Below are 21,245 nucleotides of genomic sequence, written 5' to 3'. Positions count from 1 at the left end.
ACATTTTCTTTATCAATTCATCCATCAGTGGACACTTGGTTGTCTCCATATCTTGGCTATTATAAATAGCATTACAGTGAACATGGGGGTGCATGTATCTTTTTAAGTTAGTGTTTTCAGTTTCTTCAGATAAATACCCAGAGGTGGAATTGGTGGATCATAAGATAGTTCTGTTTTTAATGAATTTTATTTGTAAATAAGAATACTAGTTTCTACCATACAAGTTTTTGTTCTAATTTATGCTTTTTTTTTTGGAATTTGAATTTTGTTTTCCTATTAAGCTCTAAGATAGAAACAGAAACAGTGTCTTACTCATTTTCATATTTCTACAATGACTAGTTTTGGAAGTAAACATTGCAGTAGTTTCTGAATGAAATTAGAAAAAAAGGCCCTGGGATACAAAAATACTTCTCTGTACCGCTTGCAATAGATTGTTAATTCTAGACTGGAGTCCTGGGTAGAAAAGAATTCTGAGGAGTATGTCTGCTTTCTGGGAGAGAATTCTTGGCCTTGTCAAGATTTTGAGGTTATAAGTATCTAAGCATTAGAAGTACATACAAATCTCTTTCTTTATGTTTTCTTAATGATTTGGCTCTTTTACCAGTTCTTAATTAAGACTCAACATATGCTGGCGACTTTTCAGTGGGTAAAGAGGAATGATGTCCCAGAGACCATGTAAGTTAGTAGGTTCAGGTCTGTATCAGTAACTATCCTTGCAGGTGGTATGTTGTCATGACTCAGACTTAAAGAGAAACAGCACCAATTTTTAACTTCAAAGTTAATCAGTGAATATAGGTTTAAAAAAAATAATATTCAAACATGACAAATAGTGCCCAAATTCTGCTTTGCCACACCTCCAAACCCAGACTCTTTCCCAAAAGTAAGTACCATTATTCATTTAGTGATTCATTTCAATGATCTTCCTGTCCAGATCACTTTCAATGCACTTTCTTGGATGTATTAAAAATATGGTATTGTCTGAGGATTTAATTTACTTAAATCTGACTATATGCATTGCTCTGCAACTTGCTTGTATTCCTCAATAATATGTCTTGGAGATCTTTCATAATTTTAAATTTCAGATTTTGTTGGTGAAGTTATAGGAAAAGAAAAACTCCTCCCCGCTGATAAGTGTGAAAATTGTTGCCCTTTGACAGCGATTTGCTGTTATCTACTGAAAAGATGCGCTTAATCAGCAACCCAGCAATTTTCCCACTTTGTATCTGTCTTAGAGAAATACTCTTACTTGTACACAAGAAGGCATATTCAAGTATTTCTTTACAGCTTTGTTGTAATAGAGCATGGCTAAACTAGAATATCTATTCTGTGGGATGCTCTGCAGCAATTAAAAAGAATTAAGTCAATATCTTTCCAATTGGTATGTTTTTAATCTAGTCACTATGATGTCCCAGTGATTATGTTAAGCGGCCCTTTTCCTATTTGCAAAGATATCTGTGTGAGAAAACATCTTAAACTACTAATGTTAAACATCAGAAACTTAGTATTTGTTGTGCAAAGATTTTAGTTGAATGTTGAAATGAAAAAACTTTTTTCTTCTCTCAACAATTTAATTAGTCAAATGAATTTGATTTTCCTCTGCATCCTTGAGGTTTTTTAAAGGGATCTTTGCCACAATAATGCCACAGATGTGCCACAGTTTTGACTTTTGCTTTGTGTTTGTAGGAATGAAGGCTTAATTCCAAGCAACTATGTGACCGAAAACAAACCAACTAATTTAGAAATATATGAGTAAGTGTCCTCCAAAATATGTCCCGTGGTTAATCTATAAAAATCAGGTACATTTGGGTAACTTATTAGTATACATACTGTTTTGGGTCTGAAAAGGGAAAAGAAAGTAACACATTTGGAAACTTTAGCTTAAGAGATTTTTAATCTTAATAATGGCTGATTCAGAAACTTCTTTTTCTTACAATTACTTTTTTTTGGTTTTGTTTGGCCAGTTAAAGGAAATTTTAACAGTGACTACAAGAAGCCAAACACTCATCTTGCACTTGTTTTACTGCAAGTCCTAAGTGGAAAAGTTATTATTTTAAAAATGAGGACTTCTGGTGGTCCAGTGGTTGACTCTACACTTCTATTGCAGAAGGCGTGGGTTCCATCCTTGGTTGGGGAACTAAGACCAAAACTAAATGAAAAATGACATAAATTGTTCATTAATTAAGTTAGACAATATACAGACATGTTACTATAGTTTGACTCATGTTTTGAAGTGTTTAGAAATCACTGAAGATGAGAAATAGGCTAATGCTATAGTTCAGAAGAACTTTTGATATGTTCACTAGAGTTTTGCTTAGAAATGCATTCTTGTTACACTATATTAATGGATTTAGAAGATAGAAACATTAGCAATCACTATTTAACCCCTCAATCTGCAGATCAGAAAATAAAGTTGAGATATTAATGTACAGATAGAGTGACAGGGCTAGGAGTGGTCCTTGTTGTACAGTTACCAAGTCATGTCGGACTCTTTGGGAGCCCTGGGATTGCAGCTTGGCAGGCTTCCCTGTCCCTCACCATCTCCTGGACTTTGCCCAAGTTCATTGAATTGTCCATTGAATTGGTGATGCCATCCAACCATTTCATCCTCTGTCGCCGCCTTCTCCTCCTGCCTTCAATCTTTCCCAGCATCACGGTCTTTTCCAATGAGTCAGCTGTTCACGTCAGGTGGCCAAAGTATTGGAGTTTCAGCTTTGGCATCAGTCCTTCTAAAGAGTATTCAGGGTTGATTTCCTAGTCTTTTATAAATTTAGGTTTGCAGTTTGAGCACTTGAGTGCCCTCCCCCGACTTAGATACTGGTTTTGCAATTAGCATATGTTCCAGTAGGTTGTATTAGGTGATGTGAATTGAGGCATTAGAACAGGTACTTCCCTGAGAACCAGGCAAATTGAAAGAGAACTCAGCCTTGGACTGCCTTGCTGCTCATTGAAGCCCATTTGTAGGCCAGACTCAGCATGCCTGCCTGCCTGCCAATTTGCTTCAGTCATGTCTGACTCTGTGCGACCCTATGAACTTTAGCCCACCAAGCTCCTCTGCCCATGGGATTCTCTAGGCAAGAATACTGTAGTGGGTTGCCATGCCCTCCTCCAGGGGATCTTCCCAACCCAGGGACAGAACCCGTGTCTATTACATCTCCTGCATTGGCAGGCAGGTTCTTTACCGCTAGTGCCACCTGGGAAACTCCAGACTCAGCACATCTGTCACCGAAAACACATAACCTTACCAGACCTTTCTGCTGGCTGTTTCCATTCTCCTTCTCAAGTCTCTGTCCTCAGCTCCATCACGGTGTCTTGTCTCTTCCTCTCCTTTGCTTAGCTTGTCATAACCCCTCTCTTGGTCTGTGTCATTTAGCTCTGCCCTGAAATTCCTTCTCCACTCAAAGCCCCCAGGTGGCTGACCCCACCTTCCTTAGCAAATAGCCTCACAACTCTCTACAGTTGCTCAGGCATGCCCCATGTGGAGTTGGGGGTGGGGAGTGGGCAGGGGAGAGGAACTCATCACTAGCCCCAGCTGAAGCTGCTCAGCACAAACAGGTCTCTTTGAACTCTTTGAAGGCCAGATGAGGGAAAATTTTGTTTGAAAATCTCCTGCTAAGAAAAACCAGAAAAATAAGATGATTTTATCACCATATTCTAACTTCAGTTTGGATTTTCCTGGAAATTAAAGGAGACCTGTGTGAAGGTACCTAACACAGTGCCTGGTGATTAGCAAGTGGACGCTCAGTAATCAGCGGGGCTACTTTTCTTCCTTCTGTTATGAATTGATGTGCTTGTTGCTTCCCCTGTTTAGAACAGGCTTAGCGTCTGGCTTTAACAACTTGTTTATACTGCAGATACTGGATCACAAATTAAGCCACTCTGAAGTTAGATAATCATCTCATTTCCTTAGCCTGGATTTATGTTTCTGTAAGCCCCTTTTATAAATGACTCTAATTATGAAAAGACCAATTTTTAATTTTATTATGGTTTTAAGAAGGTTATTAAAATACAGAACATCAATATAAATCACTAAAATTGATCAACCACTTACTATGCACCAAGCACCATTCTACTGACTGTACAGAAATTACTGTCCCATGTTGAAGTGCAGCAGTATGGGCTTATAAATCAGAAAAATCTGGGTTCAAATCCTGGCATCACTCTTGACTAATGGTTCAGCTCTGAGCAAAGTTACCTAATGTCTTTAAACCTCTGAATGATCTGAACCCTGGGGACAATAATGCCTGTACATAGTAGCTTTTCAATACATTCTAGAAGTTACGACTATTTCCTTGAACTGTGAAACAAGAAAGACATTTACAGCTTTGTCCACCTTGCCTAGTATAACTGGTACACTACATTCAGAGTTACTTCAGTCCTCCACTTAATTTGTTCAGTCTTTATCATTATGTACTTAGGATAATATTAGATGTTAGCTGTTGTAACCAGTGGAAGCACAATACAGAATACACAGAAGGAGTCCTGGTTTTCATGGAACTTACAGCTTCACAAGGAAATAGACATTAAGCAACCCTGAATTCACAAACAGACACATCATTTTAAATTGTGGTGTTATGAAGGAATAGTATGGGGCACAGGAAGGAAACAAGAGGGGAGGGAATATAATTTAAATGAGCATGTTGAGTGGGGAAGACCTTTCTGAGGACGTGACTTGAGGCCTAAAGGAGAAAGGGGAGAGTTAAGGGGCTGATGGAAGAAGGAATCCTGTCCCTGTGGGCTTCTGACATCTCTGGGGATCCTTTATACAGAGAAATGTTTATGGCTACTTTGGTTTGAAATTAATATTCAAATTATCAACAATGCAATGAAAAAACTTTGTTTTCAGTAACCCTTCAAATTGAACTTTTAAATCTTGATATACTATTTATAAATCTAAAAACAAGAACAATTACCTAAATTCATACTTGACAAAAATATCCTTAAACAATCCATCCTATTTACAAACTCAGTTAATTAAGTTTCCTGAAACATTTAACTTGCATAAATAAACTGAATAAATTCAGTTTTCTTTATAAAGGACATGCCTGACAGGTCAAATTTGCAATTGTAATAGCCCCTTGTAAGTCCTTACATGATCCTGGAAATGTAATAAATTAAACATAAATGTTTAATTAAACATAATGTGAATTGAGTTCTTTTAACCATGTGAATATCATTTTAAAAATTAATTATTCTCAAACTTCAAATATCAAGTTGAAGTGTGAAGTGAAAGTTGTGTCCAACTCTTTACAGTCCATGGAATTCTCTAGGCCAGAATACTGGAGTAGGTAGCTTTCCCTTACTCCGGAGGATCTTCCCAACCCAGGGATCAAATCCAGGTCTCAGGGAAGCCCAAGAATACTGGAGTGGGTAGCCCATCCCTTTTCCAGCAGATCTTCCCCACACAGGAATTGAACTGGTGTCTCCTGCATTGCAGGTGGATTCTTTACCAACTGAGCTATCAGAGGCTTCCCTTGTGGCTCAGCTAGTAAACAAGTTGAAGATTAGTTATAAATCTTAAAGCAAAGACAAAAAACCTGATATGCCAGATTCTCTTAAAATTTTTGATATTTTAAGTAGCAGACATTGATTATTCTGAGCTATGGATGTATAGTCTGACTTATCTCATTTTCTCTACACTAAATGCTTAATCTTCTCAGGGTCAGAAAGTCACCTGCTGCTGCTAAGTCGCTTCAGTCGTGTCCAACTCTGTGCGACCCCATAGACGGCAGCCAACCAGGCTCCTCTGTCCCTGGGATTCTCCAGGCAAGAATAATAGAGTGGGTTGCCATTTCCTTCTCCAATGCATGCCTGCATGCTAAGTCGCTTCAGCTGTGTCCGACTCTGTGCAACCCCATGGACAGCAGCCCACCAGGCTCCTCTGTCCATAGGATTCTCTAGGCAAGAGTGCTGGAGTGGGTTGCCATTTCCTTCTCCAGAAAGTCACCATTGAAGCAAGTTAACTTTCTCAGATCTAATAGGGTTTCCAGGTCTAAAACTCAAAGCCACAATACTATTCTTTACTGATTAAAAATCTAAGACTGGCACATGGGAGGCTTACATATATGTTCCATATGTGATGATTGTACTCAACCACAGTTAGATGTAGTAGATTTTAAAAAATGTATTAATAGAATCCCCACTCCAATCCTGTGTATTGGGGCTTCTAATGACATCATTCAATATTAATTTTATAGTCAGTGTTGTCTTAATAAAGAAGTTGCAGCCTTACCTATTTGAAAAACACAAAACAAAAAACCTCTTCTACCTTTTATCATCTGATTTAAATAGCTGAAATTCTAAAATACCATGCCTCAACCTCCTCTAAATTACATTTATCCTTTTTCTGCCTTTTATTTATCATTATTGTAATGCAGATGGAATTCTGCCTTATTTTAACTGATCTTAAGTTCATCATATACTTCTATCTGGTTCTTTTGTTACTTTTTTGAAGTCATTCTGAGAATGACTTCCACACGGATGGATTTTTAATTTATATTTAAACACAATTAACATTTTATTTATCACTATAATAAATAAATACAAAGCAACAAAATTAATACCAACATGATAGCAGGTAAAGAAACATTATTTAGAAAAAAAATCATTTTATGTTAATTCCTCCCTTTTTGAGTGTCATTATGATGTCTTCTGGAGAAGGCGATGGCACCCCACTCCAGTACGCTTGCCTGGAATATCCCATCAACGGGGGAGCCTGTTAGGCTGCAGTCCATGGGGTCGCGAAGAGTCGGACACGACTGAAGTGACTAAGCAGCATGCTGTCTTCTCTTTTCACAACTTCAGTCTATTTCAGTGAGCTATAATCACTAGTTTCTTTTTAGCACCTATATTTCATAACTTAGCCAGTATGGGGGCCTCTTTAAATTGGTTCCCTGTAAATTTAACTCTGCCTCATTTATTTTGAAAAATTTCTTCTTTCTACAGCAAGAGGTCTCAGACTCATCTTGAAATTCCCTCCCACAATAATAATATTCATTAACAAATATTGAATGATAGGCACAGTTTAAATTCACAGTTACTCTTGCTCCCATTAGCAATAGGCAGTTATATGACTTTGACTAGAATCATCTGTAATCATCCCTTGTTCTCTGTGGTTCATCCTTTTAAAAGACCGTTTTCAATTTAAGCGCGTTAATATTAATATTTTAAACACCTGGCCACGCTAGTTAGTGGCAGCTTTCTACTATAGAAGGTTAGGGGAAGTCCACATGAGGAGACAGGTTCCATTGTCCCAGGCAGGTATGAGTCTCATTCAGCCACCACTGGGCTCCCCCACCTGACTTAATGCCTGGTTATACCCACACCCTTTCTTCCACTGTCCACAAAAATAGTATTTCTGGTAATATTAGATTAGCTTCTTCTTAAAGGCTTGTTTTGGAATGAAAGTGTTTCCTTTTTCTTTTCTTCTCCTCTGTTCTATCGTCACTTCCTCTCTCTTTCCCGTACAACATTTGCTTACTGCTTAGGTGCTGTCACATCACACCATATGTTTATTTATTTAAAAAAAAATAAAAACAATATTTTGTTAAAGATTTTTTATGTGGACCATTAAAAAAAATCTTTACTGAATTTGTTATAATATTGCTTCTGTTTTGTTTTTGGTCTTTTGGCCCTGAGGTATGTGAGATCTTAGCTCCCAGATCAAGGATCAAACCCACACACCCCTTGTATTGGAAGATGAAGTTTTAACTACTGAACTTCCAGGGAAGTCCCAAAACCATATGTTTAAATTACAGTGTTCATTAATTATGATTACTGTGTGAACGTCTGATATTTTAAGGTCATTTAATGACGTGTTTCATGCAGACACAACAGGAAGGCTGGAGGCAGAAAAGGGCTTGGTGAATTTCAGCCAGGAAAGAAATCCAGTGTGATGGAAGTTTAGTGAGTGAAGGAAGAATGAGGAGAATATGAGGCCCAGGAGGGTGTGGGGTGGGGTGATTAGTATACTGGTTGTTCCATTTACTCTATTAAATTACTGACTTTACTACAAGGTGACATACTTTGGAGCTTCCCAGGTGGCTCGGTGGTAAAGAATTTGCCTGCCAATGCAGCAGACATGAGTCAACCCCTGACTGGGGAAGATCCCTGGGAGAGAGAAATGGCAACCCACTCCAGTATTCTTGCCTGGGAAATCCCAAGGACAGAGTAGTCTGGCGAGCTACAGTCCATGGGGTCGCAAAAGAGTTGGACATGACTTAGCAACTAAACAGCAACAACATATTTAGGAGAGTCAGATAAGTCAGTGTGAGTTTTAAGTTTGGAAAGGTGACGACACATGTAAGAGCAGGCAAATAAGATATTCCTGAGGGGAAAGAAGTGTGTATGTTTTAGTTGGGTTTAACCAAAGCTCAGGAAAGTGTTTATCGAAGATGATGGCTTTTTAACCACATACATTTCATGGAAATTTTCAGGAAGTTAAACCATTCAAAATTAAGTGTGTTAAACCAAGTGTGTTTCAGAAAGTTGAATTGAAATATGGTAGAAAAATGAGATACTGGCTTGCAATTAATATAACTGTTAAATAAATCACTTGATATATTATTATATTACATTATTGTTTATGTGAATTAATCAGTCCCTTTATAAAATTAGTTCTGGAGTGTTTTTTTATTTTATTTTATTTTTTCCTGTAGAGATAATTTATTGCCAATCCTAAAACACTGACAGAAAAAAAAAATGTACAATGACCAGATGACATTTTTGTACCAAATGTACAAAAATGACCATTTTTTTAAATGAAGGAAATGGAATAGGGTTTTTTTCTGGAAATAAATGATATATAACATTAAAAAATTATTTTTATTGCTCTTACAGGTGGTACCATAGGAATATCACTAGAAATCAGGCAGAACATCTTTTGAGACAAGAGGTAATTTATCCATGAATAATTTTGTGGATAGTTTCAAAATTTCTGAGAGAGGTGAATTATAAATACTCAGCTAAAAATGTTTTATTACTTCCTGATTTTTTTAGTTCTAAAATATTATTACAACTTCACTGGTACTACATTTTCTATTAAATTATAAACTAGATTAATTTGTATCAAATCATGTTTTCCATTGATTTTCACCACAATTTCACATATCTTTCTCCTGAAATGATTTCATTTCTAACATACCAAAACTGCTTCATTCGCTCCAAAGTGCATTCTGCCAGAAGGGTCTCTAATTGAATTGCCTGTATACATTTGCATCAATGTCAGTCCAATAGATTCTCGGTCCTGAGCTTAGCTTAGACTCGTAAAAAGCATAGATACAGAAAAATACATGCAGCTGCACTTTCATTCTTTGGGAACAAAAGGAAGAGTGGAGCAGCAAACTTAGATCAAAACTGCTCATTTAGGTCAAAACAAAACAAAACTGAGTATAGTTTAAATTGCCAACTGACGGTAAGTATCAGCTGTGGGTAAATGCATAGTCAAAACTAGAAAGTAGCTGAGAAGTATGCATGTCATTATGACCTGATGTCAGATGCTGAGGAAATCTAGTAATATGAGTGAGAAAAAAATCAGTTCTGTAACTCAAAACTCAGTGCCAGTAATGACCTATGACACAGGGAAGATCCAGTTAGTATTTGGGGGATAGGCGGAGTACGAGGAACACGGACCTCTCAGGAGCTGGTGGGGATGGAGGTTGGAGGTCTGGCCCGGTCTCATTGGCTACAAGAAAAGGGAGCATGACAGCCAATGTGATATCTGCCTGGCATGGTGACATTATATAATTAGCTGGTTCAGAACGGACAAGGAAGATGTAGTGATAAGCAGGCAGAACTGGAGAAAGGAAGTGGACAATTCGGTCCACGGAAAGCAAGCTTGTCACAGGCAATACGGCCCGAATCACTGGGCTGGGCGGGTTCTACATGAGGTTCTGCATCTGAGAGGAAGCCAGAACAGGGTGAGAATCTGACCTCCCTACCAAGAGTAGAATGGAGCATTTTGTAGCAAAACCTCCGTACCCCCAACCCAGATATCACAAATAGTAGCACTGATCATAACGTTCTTTAATAAAATAAGACATTACAGAAGCTGTTGAGGCCCACCCTCTCCCTTATCTTTTTGGTCCTCACTTCTCAGAGGCAACCGCAATAGAGGAGCATGGTCCCATTTTGTCCATGGGTTTTTACTTTTATCACATGTATGTATATAAACAACCTATAGTGCTATTTAATGTGTTTTAATATTAGATGTCAAGGAGAGCACATATATGTTGATTTTTTAACCAAACATTATATTTTCCATTTAATTCATAGGCACACACATGGATCAACACATACCTTCAACTATTATGTACTATTTCATTATGAGTATATAAAATATATCAATTTTACTGTAGATAAACATTCTAATCATTTCTAATTTTTTGCTCTTACAAACAGTGCTGCAAAGAACATCCTTGTGCATGTCATCTTGTATACAAGGGCAAGGGGTTCTTTGAATTACACTCCAAAATGGAATCATCTGGTCAGAGGATATGTGCAGACTTAACATTACTAGATACTGTGTATTCAAATCAGGATTCAGGTACTTAGATCAATTTATACTCTTACAGGGAGTGAAAAAGCTGGTTTCCTACACGGGCTTTTCTCATGGCTCAGATGGAAAGGGATCTGCCTGTAATGCAGGAGATCTAGGTTCGATCCCTGGGTTGGGAAGATCCTCTGGAGGAAGGCATGGCAACTTGTTCCAGGATTCTGCCTGGGAAATCCCATGGGCAGAGGAGCCTGGCAGGCTACAGTCCATGGGGTTGCAGTCAGATACGACTGAGTGATTAACACTCACTCATATTCTTACTAACAGTGGGTAGTTTCACATTTTCCCCCCAATTCATTGAGTGAAAAATTCTGTATTCTAAAATGTAATTTCTTTGGTAAACAGTTCAGCTGAAGTAACTTTCCATGTGTCTTTGACCAGTTGTACTGCCTCTGCTGTCACATGCCTGTTAATATCCTTTGCTCATTTTTCTATAATGTGTTTGGTTTTTTTTATACTGATCAATATGTGTTGTACTTAAGAAATATATATTCTGAATACCAATCTTTTGGCATTATGTGTTACAATGATTTTTTTTTGGATTTCTGGCTTTTTGTAAACTTTAGAGTATTTTCGTATACAAAAATTTTAAAATGTTAATGTCAAATCTCTCAATATTTTCCTTTATGATATCTGCTTTTTGTTTTGTGTTATTTACTATAAGAGATTCCTCTCTCTTCTGAGATAATAAAGGAATTTTATATTTTTCGTTAAATGTTTTAAAGACGTGCTTTTACATTGAGGTCTTTAATCTGTCTGAAGAATGTATGTATGATGTTTCAAATACATACATATCTTTCCTATATATCTTAAAATATTTGTATAATTTACATATTTTCCAATTTTTATTTTTAAAATTATGCCTGGTTTAAATTTTATTTGGTTATGAGTCATTTAAAATATATATTGCTAGTTTTGGCTTTCCTCAATTTAGCATTTTTCCTGTTAAGTTCAAAGTGAGCCCGGCTTCTAATTTTCTGTTCTCTTTGTCTGGTTTTGGTATAAATGTTATCCTAGCATCATAAAATGAGTTGGAATGTGGGGTTTTTAATCTTTTTCTAATATCTGAAATTGTTTATATTAGATAGATGTTATTTGTTTCTTGAAGGTTAGTAAAAGTTTCATAAAATAGTCTGGCAAAGACCACATCTACCCTTTTAAGAAAGAGAAAAATATACATTACTGCCTTCTCCACTTTGACCACTTTGAGTAAGTAAATGGAAGTTTTGAACAGACCATTTGCTGTATACTCATCGTGGATTATAATTAAGCCCTAGTTTTGACTAGCCTGTTTACCATATAGTGAGTTTTTGTACATTCCAGTTACAGAGATGTTCCCTTGAGATTTTGGTGAAATTTAAGGGAAGCAGAAATCTGCATTTGCAGTGAAAAATGATTGGTCTGTTTTTCATATTTAAGGGGCATGTGGCTATTTTCATGCTAATGTTGATATCATATGCATTCTTTTCATGATCTTCTTCTGCCACTATAAACATATCAACAAAAAAGTCATTTTCAAAACGCAGTTTTTAAAACCTGGGCTTTATTAATAGTAGCAGTTTTGAATATGTAAGGTTAGTAGCTGCAGAAATCAAGCACTAGGTGGCACCCAGTTATCTTAACATTGGAGATATTGATATAGTTGTCAATTTTTTTTAACTTACTTATTTTTAAAATTTTTATTAGAGTATAGTTGCTTTACAATGTTGTGTTGGTTTCTGCTGTACAGCAAAGCACAGTTTACTGTTTTAAACAATGAAGGTTTCTCTGGCTAGTCTCCCTTTTTAAGAAACTTTCTGAAAATATATGTTTTGTCTGTATGAACTTCAGAATTACTTTGCCTTGTTTAAGAAGTCTTCCTGTTGTTTGCATTAAATTTACAGATTAATTTAGGGAAAATTATTTATGCATTACAAATCAGTGTGTTTTGGGGACCAGTTTGTTCCAGGATGTATATATTAATTATTCACATAGAAAAAAATCAAAATTAGACCCAAACCTCAAGCAAAAATTGATATTAGATGGATGAAAGACCTAATTAGAAAAAGCAAATGCTTTTGTATTTTTCAGGAGAATTTTAAGGTTTTCTTCATTTAACACATGCACATGTATTTTTAAATTTATATTAAAATAATTTATCTTTTTGTTTCTATTATAAATGGGCATATCTTTTTATTTTTACTTTTGAAATCTCTTGATTTCTATGAATTAATTTTGTAACTGATGACTTTGATGAATTCAAAGTTTCTTAAGAAGCGGATTTATTTAGAGAGAGACACACTCCACAGACAGAGTATGGGCCATCACAGAAGGCGAGTGTGGCTCAACTATTTTACTGTAGTAGTTTTTCAGTTGATGCTCTTAGGTTTAGGTACATAATCTTAGCAGTAGCAAACAGATTATTTCAACCCTCTTTTACAATTTTAATTCAGGGTTCTAATTTCTGCCTCATTTAATGGCACTGGCTAGTTTCTTAGAACAGTTTAAAATACCACTGCTGACAGTGGGCATTTCTTTTTTCCTAATTTTAGTTAGAATGATTTCCACATAAAGCATGATGCTGGACTTGGGACCAAAGTAAATAAGGGCTATTGTGTTAAAGAATATACATATATTCCTATTTTATAAAGAATAAAAAAACCTTGATAATAGAAATTGAAATTAAGTGCTTCTTCAACATCTATGGAAATTTAAGTGAGATTTTTCTTCTCAGATCTATTAAATGTTGACTCATATTAATAAAATTCTTAATGTTACATTACTTTTACATTCCTGTATGTAATCCCTCTTGGTTATGCTGTATTATTCTTTTGTTGTGCTACTGGATTCTGTTTGTTAACATTTAGTTAGGGTTTTTGCATTGATACGAGTGAAGACTGGTTGGTAATTTTCCCTTTTGTGCACAATCTTTGCTATGTTATGGTATGGATATTGAGCCTACTTTTTTATTGAGCCTATTTTTTCTTTTCATATGCTCTGGAATTATTTAATTGATCTATCTTTTTTTTTTTAAGATTTAGTAACATCACAGTGCAATGTAGTGCTTTTTAATGTTGAAGCTGTTTTAAAACCTTATCTGCTTTTCAATTTATTAGGTCTATTAAGATTTCTAGCTTTGCTGGAATCAATTTTGACAAATTTTATGTTTTGCTAGCTACTTGTCCATTTTATTCAAGTTTTCAAATATATAGAGCCAAGAAGTTTTTTTTTTCTGAATCCTTGTGACATATTTAATAGATTTCCTCCACTATTTATTAATTAGGTTAACTAGTAGGTTACCTATTTTATTGTTTTTCCCTAGACAACCAGACTTTGAATGTAATTACTGTCTACCTATATTATATTTTTGTTTTTATAATTTATTATTTTCTGCCTTTGCCTTTATTAATTCTTTTCTTCTACTTTACCTGAGTTTATTTTATAATTCTTAACCTAACTTCTTGAGTTGGCTATGTTTATTTTATATTCTTCTCATTTATTGATATAATAAGACTGTGAATTTATTTCTGAGTATTGCCTGAACTATATAGCAGAGGTCCTAATAAGTAGTGTGTCAGTATTCTAGATTTTTTCATTTGTATTTGAATTTCCTTTTTTATTGAAACATGGTTGACATGTTTCATGTCAACATATTGTTACATGGTAAACATATTTTATTAGTTTCAGGTGTATGTACTGCATATTGATTTGATATTTGCATGTATTATGAAATGATCACTGTAAATCTAGTCACATTCTGTCCCCATACCGGAGAAGGGAATAGCAACCCACTCCAGTACTCTTGCCTGGAAAATCCCATGGATGGAGGAGCCTGGTAGGCTGCAGTCCACGGGGTCGCCAAGAGTCATAAACGACTGAGTGACTTCACTTTCACTTTTCACTTTCATGCATTGGAGAAGGAAATGGCAACCCACTTCAGTGTTCTTGCCTGAAGAATCCCAGGGATGGCGGAGCCTGGTGGGCTGCCGTCTCTGGGGTCACACAGAGTTGGACATGACTGAAGCAACTTAGCAGCAGCAGCAGCAGTCCCCATACAAAATTACTATAATATTATTGACCATATTTCTTATGTTGCATATTACATCCCTGTGGCTGATTTATTTTCTAACAGGAGGTTTGTAATTCAATCCCCTTCACCTAGTTCATGCTCCCTACCACCCCCTCCCGTTGGGCAACCACCCATTTGTTCTCTGTATCTATGAGTCTGTTTTTGTTTTGTTTGCTTTGCTTTTTAGATTACACATATAGGTGAGATCATGTGGTATTTGTCCTTCTTGGTCTAATTTATTTCACTTAGCATTATACCTTCTAGGTCTGTCCATATTGTCACAAATGGCAAGGTTTCATTATTTTTTATGGCTAGGTAATATTCCATTGTATATGTACACCACATCTTCTTTATCCGTTCATCTATCAATGGATACTTAGGTTGCTTCCATATCTTGACTATTGTAAATAATGCTGCTATGAACATGTGCCTTTTCAAATTAATGTTTTTGTTTTCTTTGGGTGAATACGCAGAAGTAGAATTGCTGGACCATGTGGTTGTTCTATTTGAGAAATCTTCATGCTATTTTCCATAGTGGCTGTATCAATTTGTAATCCCACAAAGAGTGCACAAGGGTTCTCTTTTCTCCACATCCTTGGCAACACTTGTCTCTTTGATGACAGCCTTTCTAACAGGTGTGAGGTAATATCTCAAGGTGGATTTGATTTGCATTTCCCTGATAATTAGCGGTGTTGAGCATCTTTTCATGGGTCTGTTTGCCAACTAGATGTCTTCTTTGGAAAAATGTCTGTTCAGATCCTCTGCCCATTTTTAAACAAAATTGTCTAGTTTTTGATGTTGAGTTGTACGAGTTCTTTGTATGTTTCAGGTACTAACTGCTGATCAGATATATCTTTTGTAAATATCTATTCCCATTCAGTAAGCTGCCTTTTCATTTTGTTGCTCATTTCTTTTACTATGTAGAAGCTTTTTAGTTTAATGTAGTCTTGTTCATTTTTGCTTGTTTCCTTTGCTTTGTTTCCATTGTTCCTTGTCTTCCTTTTGAGAAGACAAATCCAAAAAAAATGTTGCTAAGACCAACGTCAGAGAGCATACTGCCCATGTTCTTTTCTAGGACTGTGATGGTTTCAGGTCTTACATTTAAGTCTTTAATCCACTTTGAGTTTATTTTGGTACACTGTGGGAGAAAGTAGCCCAGTTTGATTCCTTTGCATGTGGCTGTCCAGTTTTCCCACTGCAGTTTATTGAAAAGTCTGTCTTTCCCCCATTGTGTATTCTTGCCCTTTTTTGGGTCACGGATTATTTGACCATATAAGCATGGGTTTATTTCTGGGCTCTCTACTGTACCACTGGTTAAAAACTCTGACCAGAAAAGGCTTGTCTCTTGGTAAGCATCTGGAAGGAGGAGACAATGTATTATGTTCCTCTTGAGGGGTCACATCATGCTGTTAGGGTTGTGCAGTTCTCACCAGTACTTCATAAGTGTAAATGTTCATGAGTTTGACAAGATCTGAGATATTTTCCTCTGCATGAACGTAAGCAAACTTAATAGAGGCAAAGATTTTTTTGTTTGTTAATATCAAACAAACCAAACCAAGCAGTCCAACCTTCAAATTTATTTAAAAGCAGTTTCAAAGAATGTCAAAAGTATTAGTTGCTAAGTCCTGACTGACTCTTTGCGACCCCATGGACCATAGCCTGCCAGACTCCTATGTCCGTGGGATTTTCTAGGCAAGAATACTGGAATGGGTTGCCATTCCCATCTCCAGGGAATCTTCCTGACCCAGGGATTCAACCCAGGTCTCTCACATTGCAGGCAGATTCTTTACCATCTGAGCCACCAGGGAAGCCCAAAGAATGTCATTGGGGATCCAACTGATAATGTAAACATCAACCTTACTATAATATTCTTCCCTCTTGCCATGTCTCCCTCTGTGTCTCCTATATCCCTGCATGCATGCATGCTAAGTCATTTCACTCGTGTACAACTCTGCAACCCCATGGACTGTAGTCCACCAGGCTCCTTTGTCCATAGGGTTTTCCAGGCAAGAATATTGGAGTGGGTTGCCATGCCCGTCTCCAGAGGATCTTCCCGGCCCAGGGATCGAATCTGCATCTCTTGTGTCTCCTGCATCAGCAGGCGGATTCTTTACCACTACTGCCGCCTGGGAAGCCTGTATCCTTAGAGCAAACAAAATGGTTCTCCTTGCTCTTCTCTCAAGACTTCTCCAAGTCTATTCTCTTTCCATCTGTGTAATAAACTGGTCTTTTTTCCCATTCCTGAGCTTCCTAGATGTATTTCTCCCTGCCTCCCTCACCCCTACTTGCCATATTGTTTCTTTGCCTGTAGAGAAAAATCCTGCTCATCTGTCTCAGAGTTCTTCTTATTCATCAGCTCTTTTATCTATTACTTAATCAGTATACAAAAATAACTAAATGGTGGGGTACAAGGTTGTCAAATGCAGTATTAGAAAAATCATGAGCGAAGTTTTAAAATGCTCATACATTGCAGATTCTTAACCCAATTTTATTTTATTTTATAGGTATGACATCTAAATCTGTAAGAATTTAAGAGATAAGATTGTGTGTACTTATAAAAACAATATCATCCTTCTATAGTAGTCAGTATAGCTTTAGTTTTCATTATGGAGATATTTGTCTTTCTTCCAAATAAGGAATAAACATGTACAATGAATGAATTGTTTTGCAGTCTAAAGAAGGTGCATTTATTGTCAGAAATTCAAGACATTTGGGATCCTACACCATTTCTGTGTTTATAAGAGATAAAAGGTAAGCAATTGTGATTTTGGTCACTTTAGAAATAACAGTCACTAGGATAGTCATTGTTAAGGAGTCACCATCACATAGAGAATGGAAGTGAGAGCCTAACATAGAAAATTGCTGGCCTGGATACTGGGACAACTAATTGGTTCCAATTTTATCCCCTAAGAAGCTCTGTGTGTGATATTAAATATAAGTTACTTACACTCTCTCGCCTCCTTTTCTCAAGTATCAAGTGAGGAGATGTGATTAGTTGTAGCACACACTGCTGATGCTTTCCTTATATCCCTTGGCTAACCCCAGGGTTTACCTACAGAGAGCTCTCTTGAATGCAGAAAGCTTCCTGTTTCTTTCTTCCTGAGAATGTTCTTTGCCTGTGGGTTCTCGTGGTCCCCCGGGGGTGGGCTGGAAGTGACGAAGAGCATTGTAGGTATGTTCCACATTTCTCTCATGGCTTCCTGAAGGGATTAAGCCCCACTTGCCCATAACAAACCTGCTCATCAAGACACCCTCTTGTGGCTTTCCTCCTTTCTTTGTCTCACATGTCTCACAGTGCATTTGCTTATTCACTGGACTGATACCTGATTCAGTAGATGCTTATACGTATCCATTACGAGCTGTACATTTTTGGACACTAGACTTGTCACCTAGACATCTTTGGCTGAAGTTATATTTGATCTAAGACCCTAATACCATAGCTGTGGAATTTTCCCAGCAATGGTGAGGCACCTGTTTATTGTAATCCTATCTACTTTTCAGTGTGAAGTGAGGATACAAGGTTTTGAAGTCGAGTCCTGTTGCTTAATGATTGACTTGGTTTCAAAGTGATCTTCTGCTTGTTTACGAACTCACATTTTACTGGTTATAGAGATATGGAGGCTACCATCAAGCATTATCAAATCAAAAGGAGTGACTCAGGACAGTGGTATGTGGCTGAAAGACACCTGTTTCAATCAATCCCTGAGTTGATATGGTATCACCAGCACAATGCAGCCGGTAAGTTGAAAGATTCAGGCTGGGAGAGTTGGGGAGCCAGGCCCCAGGCAGGTTTATGTGTCTTTGGTCAGACATTTAACAGGAGCAAATATCCCTGTAGAAATGTTTAAGAGCTTGAAATACAACCTGTCTTATGAGTAGTTCTCCTCCTCAGGAGAGAAGGAGGAGATGTTTTTTTGTTTTTCTAGTTAGAGGGGCAAGAGGTAGGTTGATTTTTCACATTTCTGCCAGTTTAGAAAAAAGATACATGACAAAGATTCAAAAGGCCATTTAGTCACTATACGTTTGTTCTTGAAATTTGCATGGTGCTCAATGTAACAACATTTCAAATGTCTTAAAGAATCATGCTTTTTTTTTCCTTTGCCCCTATAAATTTGCTCTCTAGACAGTTACAGTAGAAAATTACCCTTAAATGTCTCATTCTCTGTATTTCCTGTTTGGAGAGCAGGCACAGTCTTTCACAGTTATAATCTGACTTAAGTATACCATACCAGAGGCATATTTAACCCCCTCCTCTTGCTGTTATTTGCAATGATGGCTACTTTTGCAAACCTATCATCCGTGGAAAGATATAAGATTCCAGAAAGTTCCATCACAATTACAATCACAGCTCTGACCTTCAGCCATCATTCAGTCTATCCTGGACTACTCTGAGTCCAAGGGGAATCTCTTTACCTCAACATTAGAGAATTTGGAACCCAGTGCAACTTTCATATTGTTTTGATTTCTTGATGCACAGTACTTTTTAAGATTTATCTCATGAAAAGTTGTGCTGACAAAAAAAGAATCCCTTTCGGAAAGCAGTCACTTTTCCATTACACTGGTTTTTTATATCAGGAATAAATCCATGGAAATTTTATACACTTATGGGCTGAGTCCACCTGGATACTCCTGGTGGTCACTGGGCCTTTAGTTAGAGAGGAAATGGCAACGTGTTTGAGTGAGGCCAGTGAGGACGTATTTGTGGCCAGAGATAGAAACCCTTAGAATCAGATCAGGTCTGAGTTTTCTTCTTTACTCTTCTCTTTCCTCTTCCTTCAAAGAAGAAATTTAAGAAACTGAGTGTCTGTGGTGGTGAGGTTAAAAAAAGTACTGAGGCAGATCAGGATGTGCTAACCTAAAAAGTTGTTAGTGATAAATTGTTTATAAAGGAAAAAAAAGTGCAAAACAGTATATTTATAGCCTCACTTTTGTAGAGTAATACACAGTCACACAGACATGCGTGCCTAGGAAAATTCTGTTAAATTTAGATAATAAGTTTTAAACTAATAACATGATTACAGACTATAAACTGTTAATGTTTACCTCTGAGGAAGGAGACTGAGGGTAAGGAAAACTTTTATTTTCTGCTTTATAGCTTGCCCTAGGTTTTTTTTTATTATTACAATATACATATACATAAATTATTCTTACAGTGTATGAAATACCATACAGATAACTTTTAAAATTAAAGCTAGATCAAACAATAAGAAGATGAAAGACAGGAGTTGAAAACTTATAACTATGGCTGCTGTTAGACAGAAGAGAAAGTAGAAAAGAGATAAGACAAAGAGGAAGAAAAATGATAAGAGGAAAGGCATGGGATCCAGAAGCGACTAGTATTTATTGAAGACTTACTTTGGGCCAGACCCTATTTATGTCTATTTATTTATTTAATCCTCAGAGAAATCCGATGAGGTTGATACTGTTGACATCTCCATCTCCCAGATGAGAAAACTCAGGCATACGTTGTGCTCAAGGTCACACCATTAATAGGTATTTGAGCCAAGATTTGAAACCACAGAAATCTATGAAGCCACTGGAGCCATTCAACCCTCTGGCTCCACAGTCTGTGTTTAATGACTGCTGTCTTTTCCAGAAAGAAGCAAATTAGATTATTTGAGAGACCATTTTAGAAGAGGCTTGAAACCCATGACTAGCCCGTCTACTTTTTGACTTCTGGTCAGTTACGCTCATAACAATCCATTTCCTTACCAGAGGTAAGGACAGTGCAGAGAGTGACAGGCTCTTTCTGTTTCTATCAGAGAGATACACTGTCACTAAACTATTGGTAGTCATTCACAAAACAAAAATATTTGGCAAGCGAAAACTTTGAATTCAGAGGGAAGTGTTAGGGTGTTAAAGCAGTTCCTCTGGTGTTTTTTATTTGGATCATGTGTTATGGAGTCCCAACTCGATGAGGACTCTAACCCCAACTAGGTCTTCAGAGTCACTAGTAAGCATCCTTTCTTCTGTTCAAATTTCTACCATTCTCCTCAAAACCCTCTTTCCAGTATTATCCACTGCCCATCAGCAAATTGCCTCTCTACTTCACTAAGAAAATTGAAATCTAAGCAGTATAAACTATGTATAAAATAAGCTACAAGGATATATTATACAACATAGAGAGTTACAGCCAATATTTTATAACTATAAATGGAATATAACCTTGAAAAATTATGAAACACCTTATTGTACAGCTGTAACTGATATAATATTGTACATCAACTATATTCTGTTTTAAAAAATTAAAAGAACATCAAAGTCACCAAACATGAGCTATCTCAATCTCATCCTTTTGCTTGCCATGCTCTTACCCTCATCTCACTCCCTCCAGCATACAGCATATTTTTCTATAGTGAAATCTTGGAAATAATTTTAAGGTTGATTCATAGTCATTGATGTATATCGATTATATGTTGAGTATAAGAAGCTTATAGCAAAACATTGACATTTCCATGAAACATACATATGTGTATATACCTTCAAGTACACATATAGAGATTTTTGCAAAGATGGTCACAAAAATGATAACAAAGTATCTCTGGATACTAAGATTTTGTAAGGGACCTTTTCATTTTTGTATTTTCTTGGATTCTTTAACTTGTGTTCAATGAGCATATACTATATTATGAAAAGTCTTTTTCAAAT

At 36.7% G+C, this 21,245-nt stretch overlaps 1 protein-coding gene across 1 annotated transcript in view; it reads left to right on the top strand.

The window, feature by feature from the left end:
* TXK (TXK tyrosine kinase) overlaps window positions 1-21,245 on the top strand; it is a 41,949-nt gene that overhangs the window by 4,190 nt on the left and 16,514 nt on the right. Inside the window, exons 4-7 of the mRNA XM_068975207.1 lie at window positions 1,684-1,749; window positions 8,836-8,890; window positions 17,269-17,348; window positions 18,208-18,335. Coding sequence (XP_068831308.1) covers window positions 1,684-1,749; window positions 8,836-8,890; window positions 17,269-17,348; window positions 18,208-18,335 — 329 coding nt within the window. The remainder of the gene's footprint in view (window positions 1-1,683; window positions 1,750-8,835; window positions 8,891-17,268; window positions 17,349-18,207; window positions 18,336-21,245) is intronic.

The sequence above is a fragment of the Capricornis sumatraensis genome, chromosome 7, assembly GCF_032405125.1.
Source record: "Capricornis sumatraensis isolate serow.1 chromosome 7, serow.2, whole genome shotgun sequence".
NCBI classification, from domain to species: domain Eukaryota; kingdom Metazoa; phylum Chordata; class Mammalia; order Artiodactyla; family Bovidae; genus Capricornis; species Capricornis sumatraensis.
Note: the sequence above shows the minus strand (reverse complement) of the source record. Positions and strands in the feature narration are given on the sequence as shown.